Source organism: Macaca nemestrina, chromosome 14, assembly GCF_043159975.1.
Source record: "Macaca nemestrina isolate mMacNem1 chromosome 14, mMacNem.hap1, whole genome shotgun sequence".
Lineage (NCBI taxonomy): Eukaryota > Metazoa > Chordata > Mammalia > Primates > Cercopithecidae > Macaca > Macaca nemestrina.
This window is the reverse complement of record NC_092138.1, coordinates 32,160,069-32,179,470: the sequence shown is the minus strand read 5'-3', so window position 1 is coordinate 32,179,470 and position 19,402 is coordinate 32,160,069. Positions and strand designations below refer to the sequence as shown.

General features: G+C 40.1%; 1 protein-coding gene across 4 annotated transcripts in view; it reads right to left on the bottom strand.

Annotated features, from left to right (window-relative positions):
* Positions 1–589: 589 nt before the first annotated feature.
* The window catches only part of LOC105491814 (very low density lipoprotein receptor), a 35,058-nt gene continuing 16,245 nt past the window's right edge, over positions 590–19,402 (bottom strand). Inside the window, exons 3-19 of one of the 4 annotated variants that reach the window (XM_011758492.3) lie at positions 17,402–17,524; positions 15,885–16,007; positions 13,870–14,241; positions 13,651–13,773; positions 13,442–13,564; positions 12,551–12,670; positions 12,322–12,447; positions 11,660–11,831; positions 10,855–11,073; positions 9,840–9,958; positions 9,085–9,224; positions 8,623–8,764; positions 6,907–7,053; positions 5,917–6,000; positions 5,461–5,541; positions 4,474–4,643; positions 590–3,594 (exon numbers count right to left, since the gene is read on the bottom strand). In XM_011758492.3, coding sequence (XP_011756794.2) covers positions 3,559–3,594; positions 4,474–4,643; positions 5,461–5,541; positions 5,917–6,000; positions 6,907–7,053; positions 8,623–8,764; positions 9,085–9,224; positions 9,840–9,958; positions 10,855–11,073; positions 11,660–11,831; positions 12,322–12,447; positions 12,551–12,670; positions 13,442–13,564; positions 13,651–13,773; positions 13,870–14,241; positions 15,885–16,007; positions 17,402–17,524 — 2,420 coding nt within the window. In that variant the 3' untranslated portion in view covers positions 590–3,558. The remainder of the gene's footprint in view (positions 3,595–4,473; positions 4,644–5,460; positions 5,542–5,916; positions 6,001–6,906; positions 7,054–8,622; positions 8,765–9,084; positions 9,225–9,839; positions 9,959–10,854; positions 11,074–11,659; positions 11,832–12,321; positions 12,448–12,550; positions 12,671–13,441; positions 13,565–13,650; positions 13,774–13,869; positions 14,242–15,884; positions 16,008–17,401; positions 17,525–19,402) is intronic. The other 3 variants (XM_011758493.3, XM_011758494.3, XM_024796060.2) reach the window with 3 other exon arrangements.

Genomic DNA, 19,402 nt, shown 5'->3' with positions numbered 1-19,402 from the left:
GTCACAACGACCTTCAGAATAAAACAATTATGAAACTGAAGGGCTCAGATTTGGGGATCAAGATTAGCAGGTTGTACTCATTGTACTTGAATTTAAATTAGCAAAAGTATATCTGCTTTTTGCAAGTTTTTGCCACCATTGAAAGCAAAATGTATAGCTTTCATTTGGATTCAAAATAATAAATTGTTTTACTAGGGCAAGATTTCACTAGTAAGAATTCTAGGAAATTATTCCAATTAGATTATATAATAGAGTTAAGTGACCCCTAGAATCTTTAGGTTTGGGGTAGAGATTCTTGAATGGTAGACTTTAAGTTGGTCTCCCATTTCAACAGTGTTCTTAACTGAAGAATTAGTCTTTTAATATCCTATAGTTTGCTATTTAAAGCTTGGCTTCTCATTTTTGCGAAGGGCTATTTGACTTCCACAGATATAAGGTACAGAAGCAAATGCCAAAGTGCAAGTCTCAATTTTTTTTTTTTTTTTTTTTTTTGCCTCGTATTCATCAAGAACTAGAGAGGCAGGGATACCTAGGCTTTAAAACACCTACTAGAATGTTTCAAGGGAACTAGTTGAACAACTGGGACTAATTTTGCCAAATAGCTAGCTTGCAAAGGGCACTTAAAAATTTGGACAGAGGAACTTGGCTGGATTTCTTTAGCAGAGGCCACAAATCTGTTTATTCACCTATCATCAATCTTTGTGGCAATTCCTAAAATTTCTGGAGGGTCCACTTTCACTTTGTGTGACAGGCTCATCTAACTCCAAATATTCTCCTTTAGTGTGTGGTAAGCTTCATATTTTACCTCTTAATTATCTTCTACATTAAACTCTAGAGACACAGGAAACTTACCCTAACACATTTCACATAGAATTCAGGTTCTTGTTTGGGTGATAAAGCCAAGGCCTCTTATCATTCATGCACTATTATTACAAGTTGTATTGACTAGTAGTTTAGTCATATAACTATTTTTTATTTTTATAAATTTTTTTTGTAGAGACAGGGTCTCACCATGTTGCTCAGGCTGGTCTCGAACTCCTGGCCTCAAGTGATCCTCCTGCCTTGGCCGTCCAAAGTGCTGGGATTATAGGCGTGAGCCACCATACCTGGCCCCCCAGTATATTTATTCTTATTTCAATAGGAATATCTAGTTACTTTGTTTCTACAAATGAGTTTGTACCTCTTAGGTACAATGAGTTGTACCTTGGCTTCTTATTGGGGAGGACATGGTAAAAAAAAAAAAAAAAAAAAAAAATGAGATGTTTTAGACTCTTTGAGGGTTGGAAATTTGTACCCAGAACATGAAAGAACATACTAGGGACAGGAATTCAAAAGATGATGATGATAGAGAATAATGCTTTATTTGCCAAAACAAACTTTGGGCCTTATAATTAATACTGTATAATCGTTATAATGGGGAAAGCAATAGTATCAAACTTCAAGCTTCTAAAGGGAATTTGGTATTACTCCAGTTTTAAAAAAAAAAAAAAAATCCATGTTTTTTTGTACCATAGCAGGGTCAGAGCAGCATTCAAACACTGAAATGGCTTTCAGAGTTCATGTTGAATGCTAACCTACTTACCAAATAGGCACTTCAGCTACTCACTGTCAGCAGGCCACATCCTGTTCAGTGTGATGACTAAATGTACAGTAAGGAAAAGGTGGAGAGCAGACAGTTCTATATTCATGACTACAGCCTTTTTCTTCTACATGCTTGACCTCCAAACCTCCCATGAAAAAAAGGTCCAAGGCTATCTTTCCTTTTTCATTCAGTTGACCAAAATCACAAGGGGGCATCCCTTAAGACAACAGAACCAACTTCCCCTTCGTCTAGTAATATTAATTTCTTTCCTTAAGCCACAAACAAGATGTTAACTGCCTTATATTTCATATGCAAGTGAAAATATGAGTCATCCACTGATTCATGTAGCGACTTAAAACATCTTCTCTTCATCTTCTTCCTACAGTGTTGGTCGGTCATTTAATTCCAGAGGAATTGCTGTACCTTCCACAGTCAACTCTCCACCTCACTTGTGACAAACAGCATCCACCCGATGCTTCCAGTCTTGTGTCTTTCCTTGCTTCCAGACATCCTGAGACTTTGGAGAAAGAAAGTAATGGCCAACCTGATGGAAAAATTCACTAAACTCCCTGTGCAACTTTTTGTCTCAAACTCTTCATCTGCTCTTCATACTGTAAGTTCCAGAAATTGTCCATAATAAGAATCTGCCCTATCCCAGCCAGGATAAAAATTTAGGTGATATTATAATTATATTCTTCATGAAGTCACATCAAAACAGTGGTTTTTAAGCTTTAGTTTACATCAGTATTGCCTGAAGGGCTTATGAAAGCAGGTTTCAGCCCTAGCCCGCAGAGTTTCTGATTCAGTAGGTCTGGGATGGGGCTGAGAACTTGCATTTCTAACACATTCCCAGGTGATGCAGATGCTTCTGTTCCCGGGACCACACTGAGAACCCTGCCTTAGATTGTTCAAGAATGCCATTGCTTGCTATCCTCCCTGGGCATCTTCACAGTAAGACAGTCTAGACTTTTATAAGAAGAAAGCCCTTATCCATGCCTTAGAAGGCACTTGTCCTTGACCTAAATAAATGACAGAACATGGAAAACAGACTTAACTATAAAGAAGCAGAATTCATAGAAATCTTAGCATGTGTTTCTCGATCAGGAAACAAGTTAATGGAAAAGAATCTCCTCTAACCAAAAGGAATTCTAGGTACAGACTAATCTAGCTTCTTTTACACAGTAAGAAATATTTTGGGAGCAAATGTTAAACAGTACTTCATTTTTTAGCTGTACTTGGGTGTAAGAGAAACTAGCCCAATTACAGGCTTAGTTATACAACATCAAGAATTATAGCTCACACAGAACACTTGATACTACTCAGGCTAGGATTTCATCCTAGAGGAACAGGCACAAACCATGGTTATAAGCTGCTTGGTTTAATTTTTTAGCACTTGAAAAAAAATGTACAGTAGTTTGAATACTCAGTCTTTGCAAACCTCCATTGAGGTCAAAGATTTCATTCATACGTACAAAATTAGTTTACAAATTTTTTTTTGGCAATTTCATCTTAGTAACCCGTTTTATCCTATTGCCATTGTCCCAACCATTGAAAAAGTTTACAATAATTTACATAGAAATATTTTCAAAGTGCTTAAGAATAGTGATTGTTCTCTGGGATATTTACAGATGGCCTATACAATGTATGTACAGGTGGTATACACTATAGCACAAGTTTCATTGCTGGAATATGGCTTTCTAGGGAAAGTGCATATTTGGCCAGAGGTGGCAATACTGTCTAGAAATTCAAGGGTTACAGATACTTAGTAACCACATCCAAAGCTGAAGTAGAATGTGGACAAGAATATTTACAAAAGTAATATAAAAACGGTCAAGTACACAAGCTTGATCCACACAAAGGTATCTTGATGTTCTTCCAGCCGAGAGGAAGAAAGAGACTTCAGCTGCTGGCTCGGTTACTGTTCCGACGGGGGTATTATTTGTTTAGACCTCAAAGGTCAAGACTTGTCACAGAAGTCAAGCTAGATCATCATCTGTGCTTACAACTGATATCTGTGGAAAAGAAGAAGTATGGAATGAGCTTGGTGATCACTCACTGATGGCAACTCTCGTCTTTAAAATGGACCCTGCTTTTTAGTTGGTCATTCGAACACTGAGAGTGCTCAGAAGAAAAGTCAGATACAAAAGAGTACTGAATTGTATCATTCATGCATTTAATTTGAATTCAACTATACCTGCTTGGTAGTGAGATAAGATAGTGTGACTGATTCTGCCTCTTCTACTTATTGATCATAAGTCTTGGAGAAAAATGTGAAAAGCCATCTGTGTCAAGAATTGACCACTGTTCCATGTTTCACCAGAGCTTGAGAGGGGAGCAATCAATACTTGGTTTTTTCAGCCTGTTTCCTACGTGAAGGCCAAATACTCCACTTGGGTTTCATCTGAAGAACAAGTGAATGACTACTGCTAGAAGAAAAGCTAGCTATACTAAGTGTGCTAAGTGTGGTGGGATACTTTTTAAAGCAAAGTGTATCATAATTTTGGCTAAGTGAATCTTACTCAATACACTGACTTTAAGCCAACTCCCCTATATAGGATATGCTAATTTACTTTCAAATATCCAGTAGGCAATGGATTTAATAGTTCAGTAAAGAGCTACTTGGTTCATGCTAATATTTACATGTCATTTCTATAACCAAAAATATCTTAATATAGTGGTGACCTTAAGTTGACCCTCTTGCCATTTGGTGAGGGTTAGATGCTGATCAACTGACTGACTTATGTTCTAATAGGCTACACTGTCTAATGTCCAGGTGGCAGATGAAGTATTTGGTAACTCCATCATCCTAATGGCTCTCTTTCTAGCCTAGGTCTCCTTTCTGAAAAGTCTCACTTCAAGCCATGGTATATAAAGACACAAAGCTGACTTACTGCTGGGTATGTGTGTCCAACAGAAGCACTGTGTCTACCAATGTCTATGGAGAGGTCCTCTTCAGTGGTTTTCAAGTACACAGGATTGTCAAAGTTCATACTTTTCATGTTCTTGTGTTGCCAATTCCGCCACATCAAGTAGCCACCTACTGCTGCCATCACTAAGAGCACTGAAAAAAATCAGAGGGTAGCTAAGTGAGTTAAGTCTAATATTGGAACATACAAGAAAGGTAATAATGTTCAGGAATCCATAATAATTGACATTAGTAAAAATGTCATGTTTTATGGAGCTAGGATAACTAGAAGTTGGAATAAACATGGGCCAGGAGCTTGAAACAAGTTCAGCCCAGAGGTAGTTCTATGCACTGGAGCTGGGCTAGCCACATCCATCCAGGCAAGGGCAGGGTCCTCGGTCCCACCTTAGGCTCACCAAATTAAAATTGCAGAAGGTTCTGGAGAGCTATTCAGGTGTTCTTGGTGTGTTAGCTAAGCTTGGAATCTATTAATTTAGGACAAAGGCTTTTATAGCCAAGTCCTTGTAATTCGCATGTCTCATAATAGTTTGAGGTCCTTTTTCCATAGGTTTGAAAATTCTTAACTGCTTTTAATTTACCCTCAACAAGTCCTGTAACTCTTCAAGAAAGCATTTAAGCATTTGTGCATCTCCTCTGTATAAAGCATTACACGCATTTCAAAGGGGGAACAGAAGAGCAGTTAAAGAGACTTATAAGGGGACAAGCCAGGCTAACAGTGCTGAAGTGGAAAGCATTAACTGTTGAACATTTATCATGCCAGTTACTGTGCCAAGGGCACAAATGAAGAGAAAGATATGGGCCTTAATTTAGTGTACTATGTGGGGGAGAAAGTGAATATAATTCAGTGTCATAAGTGCTATGACAGCATAAAAGGGTAGCTCCAGATGAACAAAAAATATTCATCTGGTATCTAAGTAGTTCTTGAACCCAGACTTGTAGGAAATCTACTTACAGAGAGGAAGAATGGCCCAAGCGGCAGAAGTCCCTTTTGGGGGAACACTGACCTCTGATACTGCTGTGGTCACATTGATCCCTACAGAGGAATAAAAGGAATCCGTTTAGAAGGGTCTGTATTAAGATTTAGAGATTTACCCATCAGGTAAGGAGCCAAAACCTTTGCATCCAACATTGATGTTCACTATCTACTACAATTGAACACCAGGAACAACTCTGGCCTAGAAGTATTTGAGTCACATGCTGTAGTAGCCATTTCACTGACAGTTCTCTACTAGAAACCTTAAAGATCAGTCAGGAAAAGATATGCAAATTTTAAGTCTTTGGTGTTTAAATATAGGTTACCAATTGGGGCAGAAATAGTAGTTAAAGGTTGCATTAATTATTTAAGCTATAGATACAAAGAGTGTGGCTGTTAGTGGAGATTAACAGTTTGCAGTACTGAACTCGATACCTCCAGGAACTAGTCCACTAGTTGGTGAAATTTCTGTTGTGTTCGTATCTTTTGTCTCACTGTAAGTCACAGTAGTTGCAGTACCTGAATTATAAAAACCAAGAACCTGGTTAATGCCAAGGTTCCAGAATGGCTAGCTCTTTTGTCCAGACAAGCCATGCAAAAGGTTATTTTAAAACCAGGTAAAAGAGACAAACCACTGCTGAACTAAGTTGTACAGCTGATGTGTCAAAATTGAAATAGCAATCTTCATGCAAAAAGAGATACCATGAAACTTTGGGAAGAACAGTCGGTATTTGGAATTTGACAATTCAAAATGATGGACAACCATATTTTATCCCTCTAAACAATATCCCACGTTCCTGGAAATTACAAGAAATGTTTTCAAGATGCTCTGGTATAGCAGGCATACCAGACTGTCTTGCAACTAATTTCTTGGTAAACTGAGCTAATCCCTGCCGTGACCTGACCATGAATCATGCTAGTAAAAACCTCACCAGCCTCACCATATGAGCTCCTTGGCCACACAAAGGAGTTTAATTTGCCACTTAATCAAAAGCTAAGAACAGAAGACTAAATGCAAATTCAGCTTAAGTGTTATTTTAGGTAAGCGTCACCCACGAGGCAATGAGGTTTTTGTAACCATGGCCTTCCTTAAGCATAGTTTCTGTCCTCCTCCTCTTGAGGAAAAATGTTAAGGCCTCGTTTAATTACCTGCAAGTCGGCTAGCTCAGTGCTGTTAAGGGACTAACTGGTACAAATTAGTATAAGGTATGTTGACACTATAGTCTCCTATAAACTCATTTAATGTTGACATGGGTTAAAGTCAGTTCTAAAGAAATGACATGATAACCCGGCATACAACAATAGCAGATATCTTCTCAAATCTATTCAAAGAATTAGCTAAAACAGAATTCTTAAAAATCCAAGCTTGTGTCTTATATTGCTTGTTGTATGTTCTACTTGTGGTTGAAACACAAAATGCCTTACTTTGGCAGTCTCGGCCATTTTCCTCTAGATTGAACCCATTGGGGCAGGAACAGGTATATTTTGGAGAGTGATCATTAATCTGTGGTGCTGGCAGGCATAGGTATTCACATCCTCCATTCTCCATGTCTTCTTCACACCAATTTTTACCTAGTCAGGAAAAAATACCATTAAAATGGGTATTCCAATGCCTAGTATATATAAAGCCTTGTTCTACGTGTTGAAGACCTGAGTCCTTGCCCCCAAGAGCTTAGACTTGTTGACTCTGGCAATCCTTCAAGTGAGAGCAATATCAAGGAAGAATAAGTATAAAGGTACAGGCAGCATGCTCTAAGGACACCAAATAAGGGACCTCTTAGAGACAGACTGTAAAAGTTATGTCTTTAAGAGACAGGTTTCAAAAGAGAAGGTGGGGAAGGGAGGTGAGGGACCAGGACTGGCTCTCACTATTGGCCCAAGGTTTAGTGTGAAGGCTCAGAGAAAGGAGACTAGGCATGTTCTCCTGGTTTTCTCTTTACTTGCTCCAACAAAGTGGAAGGAAACTCAGCCTTAGGAAGGTTTGAAGGTTTTATTTAGATAGAACCAGCCAAGTGTTTTCAGCAGGACATAATATAACCTGATGTGTTTGAGACTCTACACAATCCTATATCAGGTGTGTCACAGGGAAAAAGTAGGTGTTACAAGTTGAATTGTGTTCCTTCCTAAAATTCATATATTGAAGTCCTAGTACCTCAGAATGTGATCTGATTTGGAGATATTGAAGATAGGATATTTACAGAGGTAATCAAGTTAAAATGAGGTCATTAAGCTGGGCTCTAATTCAATATGACTGGTATTACAGTTCACGCCTTTAATTCTAGCTCTTTGGGAGGCCAAGGCAGGCAGATTACTTGGGGTCAGGAGTTTGAGACCAGTCTGGCCAACATAGTGAACATAGTGAAACCCCATCTCTACTAAAAATACAAAATGTAGCTGGGCATGGTGGCTCACTCCTGTAGTCCCAGCAACTCGGGAGGCTGAAGCAAGAGAATTGCTTGAACACAGGAGGTGGAGGTTGCAGTGAGCTGAGATTGTGCCACTGCACTCCAGCCTGGGCGACAGAGCGAGACTCCGTCTCAAAAACAAACAAACAAACAAACAAACAAAAAAAAACCTGGACAAAAGCATATACAGAGGGAAGATGATGTGAAGAGACACAGGCGGAAGCACTGTCAACAGACCACGAAAAGAGGCCCTGAACGGATCCTTCCCTCACAGCCCTCAAGAGGCACCAACCCTGCTGGCACCTTGATTTCAGACTTCTGGCCTCCAGAATTTTGAGACAATAAACTTCTGTGGTTTAAGGCAGTTTGTGGCACTTCATTGCAAAAATCCTAGCAAACTAACAGTAGAGGAAGTTTGTAGCACAAAAGCTACTTTGGAGGCTACTGTAATAGTCTTGGCAAGAGGGGCTGAAGGCCAAGGGGACATGGATGAAGCAGAAATAAAAGATCTGACACTGAGGCTTGGGAGGGAAGCTAGGAGCTGAAGCTGAGAAGCCATTTCTCTAAGGCAGCAGAAATAAAAAAATAACGTGTGAACTGTTTGAGGTAGGGTACGGGAGGGCAAACGTTCCTTTTAAAGAAAGGGGAGTTGCCAAGAGCCACTGACATCCAGTAGGTTCTGTGTCATGCTGCTTCCCTTAAAGTGGTTATTAAGGAGTGTGCTTCTCCACGGTACCTGATGGCTGTACAAGTTCATGATAGACAATGATGTCTTGGGCATCATTAAGGTTGTTGACTAGAGTGGCTAGCTCTGATCCAGTGAATTTATTGGCACCATAGACTGCTTCGTTTTCCCCATCTATCCAGTAGACACGATCCTACAACAGAACCCCACAATTAGCATGTACATCCAGGATTAACACAAGTCCATTTCTAAGGTCATCATTTACTTCTCATTTAATGGACTAAGTTTATTGAATGCTGAGCTGGGACACTAGATATAAAACTGTAAAAGAATCAAGTTTAGGTTTGAAGTGCTTCTGGGAATTAGTGTCTAATTTGTACCAGGTTTTAAGTGAAAGCAGTTTCTCAAGCCATGCTCAGCTGCTCTTCCCTCCTCCCGCCATGTCTGTCATTTCTCCTCAAAGTGATATAATAGCTGAAAGGTATACACACTTTGATGTGAGACACATCTTACCTCAAATATTGTTAGTGCAAGAGGGTGAGCTAGGAACTCCAGAGACTTTAGTACTATCCTACGATCTTGGCCATTCAAGTCCACGCTGGATAACATGTGCAACTTAGAATCAAGCCAATAGAGGCGGCTTTTTATAAGGTCTAGGTAGGAAAAGAATTGTCATTACATGACAAGCCACTACTACTCTGGCTTCCATTTAAAACATCTAATGGATTAATATTCTACTTTTATGGTTCTTTCCCCAGCAGGGTTTCTTAACAGGGGTCACACAAACCTGGCAAAGCAGCATGCAGAATCTGTATCCACATTCATTTTTGGGGACTAACGGGGTACCTGAGATTCTCAAAGTAAATGACTTAAGAAATACTACTCACATTACAGAAAATATTAAAAGAGGCTGGCATTTTGTTGTTCTCCTCCACAAAGCCAGAAGAAAACTGTTAAAAGCCTGCAATTCAGGAAATGCTAAGGCATTCATGCCCAGAATATTTAGTATGAGTGCACCCAAGGCCCAACCTTCACTGAGTTCGTGCCACATATTAGGCCCAGCTGGACAACAGGTCAGTAGTTACGGAATGTGTAATTTGCTAATCCACCATTTTACTTGTGTTGTTCAGTTACTCCCATTGAAAATTCCTGCTAGAATTTAGGCGGAAGCAGAAGAGTCATCTGCTAGTCCAGAATTCACCATGGAGATAAATGGAAACACTATGAAGATAGTTGAGTGGGTGATCGAGAAGGAAGACCATACATACCAAGTGTAATTCCGTTAGGCCACTGGATATCCACTGTCACCAGTGGACGTCTATCAAATCCATTCATTCCTGCTTTTTCTATTTTAGCTGGTTCACCCCAGTCTGACCAGTAAACAAAACTGTGAAGAATTAAATGAGAAATAAGCCTCAGTGGTTTAGAAGGAATAAAGTTGTAGCCTGAAACTAAAATTTAAGCAGAAAAGGGATTCTCTAGTGACAAATAGTAACACTTAAGGGTCTAAATTTTGTTCTAGGTAAATAAATTTGAATATTAAGAATCTGCAAGTTCATTATTAACTGTAATAATCTATGTTTGTCTGACATCTAAATTTCGGCCTAAAGTCACAAGGTTATGTTTCCTTTTTAAAAGGTTACTTCTTTCAGAGGAGTGAAAGACAAATATCCTTTAAATTTCATAGCAGGGGTTGGCTGATTGAGTTCTAATGAGGCTGTAGGGGGGGGCAGTTGTGATGACTACAGCCTTAGTCAATTTCCTAAGCTGCTCTTCTATGTTACTTAGTGGTAATTTAGGGAACCCCCTTAGTGAAATGTTTCTATAAAGGTCTATTTCTGCTGGACTTTCAGACAACTTGCACACTTAGATGCAATGTCGTTACCCAAATCCCCACAATTCAGACTGTCATTTAGGTTTGATCATCCAGAGCTAGCCCAGCAAAGTGTTCAGTCAAAAACTAAAAAATCACTTGCATAGAAACTGGGTGGGCAAAAGGGTTCAGATACAGCTTTTGGTACACACATCAAATCAGGAATGTTAATTCATTAATATCAACCAGCAATCACTCATACGAGTCAGACAGGAGGACCTGTCATACAGATAAGGCCGTCCTAGGGTCATTCAACTGGGGCAAAACTGATATCTTGAATTAGAATTCTAATTCTTTGTTGTAGAGGGCTGATAAACCTTGAGATTTTAGTACTAATTCAGGTATGAGAAAGCTCCTGACCTACACAGATACCATTCAAAAAGCTATGTGATAGAAAACGGTGTACAAACCCAGACAGTGGGTCCACAGCTATGGAGGCAGGCTCTCGCAAATCAGAGTTAAACAGGAACTTCCTCTTGGTTCCATCTAGGGTAGCTACTGAAATAGTCTTAGAAGCCGCATCAGTCCAGTAGATGGTCTTGTACACCCAATCAACAGCAATGGCTGCAGGATTATAGACATTGTCGATCATTTTAACATGTCTACCAACCTTGTCATCAATTGAGGCACTGAAACAGAATAGGTCACAAGAAATTTAAGAGTTTGACACAATTAGAGCTTGGAGAGGGGACTTTTTGCTTACAAAATGGTCAATGACTTCATTCAGAAAGAAATCTAGTAACACCACAGCTCACCACTCAAATTATTTAACCATGCTGCTTACTGATGCTAAATTAATAATGCTGTGGATTATCTAGTTGCTGGTATGTATTCTATTTACAAGAACAACAAATTTATAAGTGAAGCTATTTGTTTCAGTATCCATCATCTGAGTTTCTATAGTTCCCATTAAGAAACGGCTGTACTACCATTTCTATTTGTAGCAACAATGAACAGTTCTCAATTAACTGTAGAGAAAAGGGAGAAAATATAAAAAATATGAAAGATGTCATCTTTTACTTCAGAGACAATTATTAGTTTCTATTTAGGAAATGATAACAATTTAATAAAGAATTAGTGTTAGATTTAATGTCCCCAGGTAATTAGATGCTAGATGGGGCTAGACACAAAATGAAACTCCTCCAAACTATCCCACAGATCACTTCCCAAGTGACAATGACTTGTCGAGACACTACAAATGGAACTGAAAGTTACCTGAAGATAGCCTTTTGGCTTAGATCAGCCCAGAATAGTTTCTGAGCAGCAATGTCAGCATCGAGAGCCACAGTGTTTCTTAGCTGTTCAACTAGTTGGATATATTCTTTCCTCTCTAAGCCAATCTTCCTGATGTCTCTTCGATTAGTGAAGATCAGACTTGGCTCTTTGCCTGCAAGATGAAAGTCAGGGTTACTTAGTTTTGCTTTAAGAAGGCAAGGTCTTTCTAAACCACCTCCTCCCAGCAGAGATCTTAGAAAGTAAAGGTATTGTGGAATACGTCAGTAGTATCTGTTCTGGAGTTCCTGCCCCTGGGACTTGCAAGTGCTTCCTATGGTTTAGGAAGGCAGTCCTGGGATTACAGCCTTCAACAACAGGGTGGGTGATGAATAAGTCACTTATTTGAGTTGCACTCAAGTTTTGGAAACAGAGAGCATGCAAACCTGGTAGGTATTCATGGTATCATACGCAAAAGGAATGACCAAGGTAGATGTCTGGGGGAGAGATCTGCTATTTAACCGATACTGCTGTATTATGAGGTTAGCAACATTGTTCTCAAGTACGATTTCACGTTTAGTTTGACTATTGTGGTCACCGGCTGTACCTTTAAGAGGGACTTACTTGTAAAAGTACAATAGCTACCCCAGTCCAAGTTCATTTACCTACTGCCTTGCACACGCCAGTGGCAAGATCCATTTGATAGCCACGACTACATTCACACTTGTAACCGCCTTTTAAGTTGATACAAATTTGACTGCAGATTCCTGGATTTTGGCATTCGTCAATATCTAGGAGGGAAATCAGAATTAGTCTTGCTGCTCCTATACCTTACTAGGTACATACTACCCTTTCCCATCACCCGCAGGGTCCAGGTTTTCTTCTTAGACTCACCTCCACAGGTTTTCCTATCTATCAGTTCAAACCCAGCTGCACAGTCACACTCGTAGCCTATAACTAGGTCTTTGCAGATATGGGAACATCCGCCATTATTTACCAAGCATTCGTTTATATCTGGAATAAAAATGTAGCAGTCACTTGACAACTTATTTTCAATTAATACCTGTCTTTCACATTTAAAACCCAAGCTATTTGATAACTTATCTAGTTGGCCTGGTCAAACCCATGATTTGTCTAAGACCTAATCATTTATTTTATAGGTATATATTTCAGGGTGGATTATCTATCTCCTTGGCAAGTTACCAGTTGGTCAAGCAGCATTTAGTCAAGTTTCTCTATTGATGATCAGTTATCTTTAAGGAGGTTAAACTATAAACTAGTTTGGGCTAGGCACGGTGGCTCATGCCTGTAATCCCAGCACTTTGGAAGGCCAAGGCAGGTGGATCACGAGGTCAGGAGTTTGAGACCAGCCTAGCCAACACGGGGAAACCTTGTCTTTACTAAAAATACAAAAAAAAAAAAAAAAAAAAAAACCGGGCATGGTGGCGGGCGCCTATAGTCCCAGCTACTTGGGAGGCTGAGGCAGGATAATTGCTTGAACCTGGGAGGCAGAAGTTGCAGTGAGCCGAGATTGCGTCAACGCACTCCAGCCTGGGCAACCAGAGTGGAGCTCCGTCTCAAAAAACACAAAAAACAAAAAACAAAAACAAACACTATAGTTTGTCCTACCTGGGTTTTTAAGTCATAAAGTTTCACTCTGAAGTCTACAATTGAACTTCAGTATATTCAAAAGTTTAAGCAGCCATCACATGGGGTCTACAGCGTTAGCTATGCTGGATTGTATCAAACTTCCAGGGTTTGTACTTGAGCAACAAGTACACTTACGACATTCTTTCAGGGGCTCATCACTCCAGTCCCTGCAGTCCTGCTCCTGGTTACATACTTTGCTGATATCTATGCATTCTCCACTTCTGCATTTGAATTTTCCAGGGCCCAAGCACTGATTGACTACAAAGAGAAACAAAGAAGGGAGATTCCATGAGTGGGTCTGGTCAGAGCAATCCATTGCTTAACCAACAAGAAGAAACCCTTACCATTTTTGCAGTTGACTTCATCGGAACCATCGACACAGTCTCGGATGCCATTACACTGCCTGCTGCCATGGATGCAGCTGCCATCCTCACACTCAAATTGGTCAGGTCGGCAAGTTCGAGAGGCTACAAAGGGAGGAAACACCATGGAATGAAGCTAGCAAATTGTCCCAGTTGATACACGGAAGAGAACTGAACATGCCATGCTAGAAAGCTACTTACGACAGTTGACCTCATCACTGCCGTCCTTGCAGTCAGGGTCCCCATCACATCGCCACTTCTTATGGATGCACTCGCCAGAGCCGCACTGGATTTCGCTGGCTGGACACTTGGTGTGTATAACTGGCTGGCGGCCACACTGCTCCAGGGACTCATCAGATTGGTCGGAGCAGTCTGCATCATCGTCACATACCCAGCTGATGGGGATGCAGGAGGAGGTGCTGCACTGGAACTCATGGACGCCACAGGTTGGCGGGGCACAGTCCAGCTCATCACTGCCATCGCTGCAGTCATCCTGGCCATTGCATACAAAGTTCCTGGAGATGCAGCGGCCACTGGAGCAGGTGAACTCACTGGGGCTACATGTTATATTGCCTATTAAGAGAGAGGATGCCCCATTGAAAGTGCATCAAGATAGGTCCTTTCAAGATTCTTGTCCCAAAATCTAATACATTGATCTTTATTCATTAATCGTAACTTACTAGCCCAACTTAAAGGCTACAACGGAGTTAAATCAAAAACACAGTCTCACTGTACAAAAAATGAAGGCACACTGTAAATAAGAAGAACAGAAATAAAGGACCAAGAAAATAGTTGAAGACTGGAAATTAATTTGAGATGAGAACCACAATTGACTCTAAAAGTGGCTGTGATAACTAACAAACTGAAACAAGGGATTTCAATTTGGAAGGCAGAGATTGAGTTGTCCTTGAATCAACATACAGCTTGTCAGATCTCATCACTAGTTGAGAATATCATGCAACGTAATACAACAAGCATTAAGACACTGTCACCAAAAAGAGGTGAACCACATACTACCATACATGGTTCCTCTTTTCGGTCCTTTAAATAAGGATCAGGAATAACAAGTCTTAAACACTTTCCATTTTGAAAAAGTCACTGCCAGGGCTGTAATCACCATTTAACAATCAGGTATGCTGACAATGATAAGCTAGTCCTACTAGCCAATTGGTACTTTGACTAAATTCCTGCCAAACATTTCAAGGTCACAATTTGGTGGCAATTAGAATAGAGACCACGACTCTCTTGGGAAGCAAAGTCTAGATTTATAAGGGAAACACTTGGCAGCACAAGGGCTTACCAATACAGAAAACTCAATTCTAGGATTGAACACTAAAACTCATTGGACTAGGTGCAATGGTATTGACCTCAGGAGGTGACTTCTATACACAAGACTGGTGTTTCAACTGTAAGTACCCTGAGCTCCCTTGACTACTACCATATCAGGAGACCCATGCTTGTCAGACCTGGGTAGGTTTTAGAGGCCCTATAAAAAGGGCGGTAGCTTGAAAGAACATTCAAAGCACTGTTTGTTCAACCTAGCGATTTTCCCAGGACTTCACCTTCAACATGCAGCATTTTATTAAAGATTTTCCAAGACCAGAAACATGAAAGAATAGGAAACAGAGTTAGCTTTCAGAGACAGGAACTGCAACAGGAGACAAAGGTATCACCAGTTGGGTAGACTTTTCTTTGGGTATCTGAGGCAAGATGTTAATTCATGCTTCTGTGTCTTTTTTTTTCCCCCAAAAAGTTATGCCAGAATCTAGTTTAGGGGCAAAGAAATGTTTGTATAATACTCAAATAATTTATTCCAATAACCCAATCAAGTTTAGACCTATGAATGTGTTTGCCAACCCTACTCACCTAATTTTATTGTGCCAAAGTGCAAAAGGCACATGAATTACTGTCACAACAGAGACAAAAGTCCACACAATTGCTGCTTCCCTGAGCTACTGCTACATACAAGTGCCTTGAATGACTTACCTTCTTATTTCTATTTGCCTAAAAGAAACACCAAGCAATGGCCAATTGCCACGTGAATGTCTTTTAGGGTTTTAGGGCAGTTATGAAGGACGAGTAATTGAGCAGATAGTGAAGTCACTGAAAAGTGAGTCAATGTCAGTGCCTCTTCATGCTTAGGTTAGTTTCCCCTGCCCACCCTTCCTTTAGGAAAAGGGTCTTTGGGTTACGTCACTCAACACTGATCTTCTTACCACAGTTTTCTTCATCTTCTCCACTGTCACAATCATTTTCACCATCACATCTCCAGGACACTGGGATACACTGAGTAGAATGGGCGGCACAGCTGATTTCATTTATGCGGCATGTTCTCATATCTGTTGATGATATACAGTCTCAAAAGAGCCTCAAAACTGATCAATGCAAAGCTGATGCTCCTGTGCTGCCTGGAAGCGCTAATACCTGTGACTCAGTAGCCTGGCAACTGGTGAAATTCTAACTGGCTGAAGCCTGGGGAGCTCTTTCATCAGCTCCATTCCTTAGAAGCTGTGCCAACCTATGCTACCTGACAGTGTACCTGACAGCCTTGACCACGTCACTCCTTCAAGGTCCCATGGCGTGCTCAGTTCTGGCTTTTGTTTTACTTGGCATGGTGAAGTTTACTGGCTGGGCTGCTCCTAGACCACTATTTATCTGTTGGATATCAAGTGGACAGACCCAGATATTGTCATCTAATCTCAAATGCATGAAAAGTCAGATGGTCAAACATCTAGGAAATCTTCTATTGCCTAGATTCCTTTACAGGCCTCCTTCACAACCTTCTTTAAATTGACATCTTGCAAAGTAGAAGCATGCCCTAATACTTGACTTGACGAGGTCATTCTCCACTAAAACTTGAGGCTGAATCTTTACACAACCTGTCTTTAGCTCGCAGGCCTTGAACTCACTTGTCTTGACCAATATTACTCCCCTCACTTATCTACAAAATTGAAAGTAACACCCTTATCTTCCTTTCCATTTGATTTTCTTTCATAATCACATTTTAGACCTAAATTTTGTTCATGTTAGTCCTTCTTTAGTGCTTCTACCAGTGCAGGCCTCTACTGACTCAAAATAAACTCTAAGACTTTCTTCGCCTTGACATTCATGTGATCTCAATTTATATGATCCCAAACCATCATTCTTTATGGTCTCACAGACTGTTTCCTAAGGACACAGGTATACACTTGCATACCTATGAAGTTTATCTTATTTAAGAATAAGCTGTAAGATCTCCATTTTAGTAACTTTAGGTTACATGTGTGTCAGAAGTCACTATTCACCCAATTACTAGCTACCTTACCTCTTCAGTAATAGCTTTTTAATAGTATGAGAAGCTGTGCTTCTAAAAGCTTATGCTTGGCCCATAGGGAACCCTCACTTCTTGACTTAGCTTCCAGGACCACAGTACCATCTGCTCAGAATCATTATAATCAAACATTTGAAATCTATGCACCTAGTCAAGGAGTTCTTGACTGAATCTGCTGACTTCAGTTTTAAGTATTCAATAGTGAAGCTACCCAAGAGAATGTAAGTCTTGTTGGACCAGGGAGAACATTCTTTAAAGGAGGCTGATAAACTGGTAGTGATTTGACTGACTTTGGAGTCAATTGACCTAAACTTCAAGGCAGGCAAAGAAAAATGAATACCAAGTAGTAGATTAAGCAATACTTAGAAACGTGAGACACCAAACAACTTAGGAAAGTTCAAGGCCAAAGCAAGTTACACTCACGGCACTGTTCTGGACTTTCATCTGAACCATCTTCACAGTCAGGATCTCCATCACACTTCCATCGGTTGGGAACACACTGGCCATTGTTGCACACGAAGTCAGATTCAGCACACGTCTTCTTTACTACAAACGTTTATTTGAAGGGTTAAAGTTGAAGTCACTTACCCACAGCCCTAGCTTCACATGAGGGCTCATACTGCATTTTGGCATGTTTTGCTCTAAAAAAAGCTGAGTCAATGGGCACTCAATTGCCAATATCCAGGGGGAAACTTCAGAAAAATTATTATTATTATTATTTTTTTTCAGAGAAGGAAGATGCTCATTTGAGAGACTTGGAGGAAACTGAAGTCAAGGTCAGATAGAAGTTGCCCATTATCTTACGACTCGGAGATATCTTACATTTAACTTCCTGCCTATTGTATAATGTTGAGATTAAGTAACACTTTCATTTTCTATATGTATTTCTTCCAAGTCATTCAAGTACTTCATACATTTAACAGCTAAACATTCCCTCTTCTGACTGGATCATAGTAGAACTGTTTGCTGGGGACTGAATGTTTGTTTCCACCCAAAATTCATGTATTGAAATCCTAACCCCCAATATGATGTTATTAGGAAGTCGGGCCTCTGGGAGGTAATTAAGTCATGAGGATGGAGTCCCCATGAATGGGATTAACACCCTTATAAAAAGAAATCAGAGCACTTGCTTTCTCTCTCTTTGTAATCTACTATGTAAGGACACAGTGAGAAGATGGTCATCTGCAAATCGGAAAGACAGCTCTCACCTGATACCAGATCTGCTGGCACCTTGATCTTGGACTTCTCAGCCTCCATAACTATGAGAAATAAATTTCTGTTGTTTCAGCCACCCATCTATGGTGTTTTTGTGAGAGCAGTCTGAGCTGACTAAGACACTGTTCAAGGGGCATCCCTTAACAACACATGTGTTTAGTGTGGAGAATGAAGGCCAAACCCCAGTACTGAATATTGTCACCAATACTGGTCTACAGGGGCAAAGGAACTCATCAGGTAGAAAGGGGAGAAAACTCAATCAGTGTAACAAGAGATGTTGTATTTAGAATTCAAGGGAGAGATGATTTTAGCCTTTCTAGTCAAGGGGTAGGCTAACATCAATCAGCTAAAAGTCATTGAAGCTGTCAGTGCTAATATCCATAACTGACTGCTAATGTTAAAATAGCCTAAGGAAAGGAATTGATTCTGCCGCTAATTCTTGCTGGGGCAGGTCTTTCCCCTATACTTAGGGTTACCATGCAATTTTTTGTCCAAATTGGGACAATCTCAGCAGAAAGGGGACACTGTTAATTAATCCAGAAGATAAGTATAAACCAGGGCTGTCCTAAGCAAATTGGGCAGCTTGATTACCCTACCCATGAAGGAATCACAGAGTAGGATGAATCTTGATATAAAGTAGCCACACAGGATACCCTAAGCTTATCTTTCTTACCGTATATTCTTTCTTGCCTATATGCTTATAGCTTCTACCCAAATTTGTATTTTAAAACATTCCTCTATAACATATATTCTGTGAAGATAAATAAGCGAAAAATTCACAATTTGATGAACATTTGAAAGGGACTATTTCCCAAATCACTGGCTTAAAGTAAGTAGAACTCTCAGAGTTTAGAGTTTGCCCTTGGACCACTCTTGTTCAGTGTAAGATATTATAAAGGGGAGAGATAGTGATTACAGTTAATTTCTAGAACTCAAGATGGGTTGGCAAATTATGATCTAAAAAGCATTATCTCCTTGAATTACATAACCAAGGAAACAAGACTAGCCATGCTAGCTTTAGATTCATGACTGTTTCTAAAATCACTGAAAAACTCAAACACTAGTGTTAATGAATTAAGTGGTATTCAAGGCCCATGTTCTCCTGAGCATGGAGGAAGAAGTCAGAGGGTCTGCAGGGTTAGTTGTTGTAATTCAACCTGTGATATTCTTTGGAAGTTGCAAAAGAGGGACTAGCGGAATGGCTGTAAA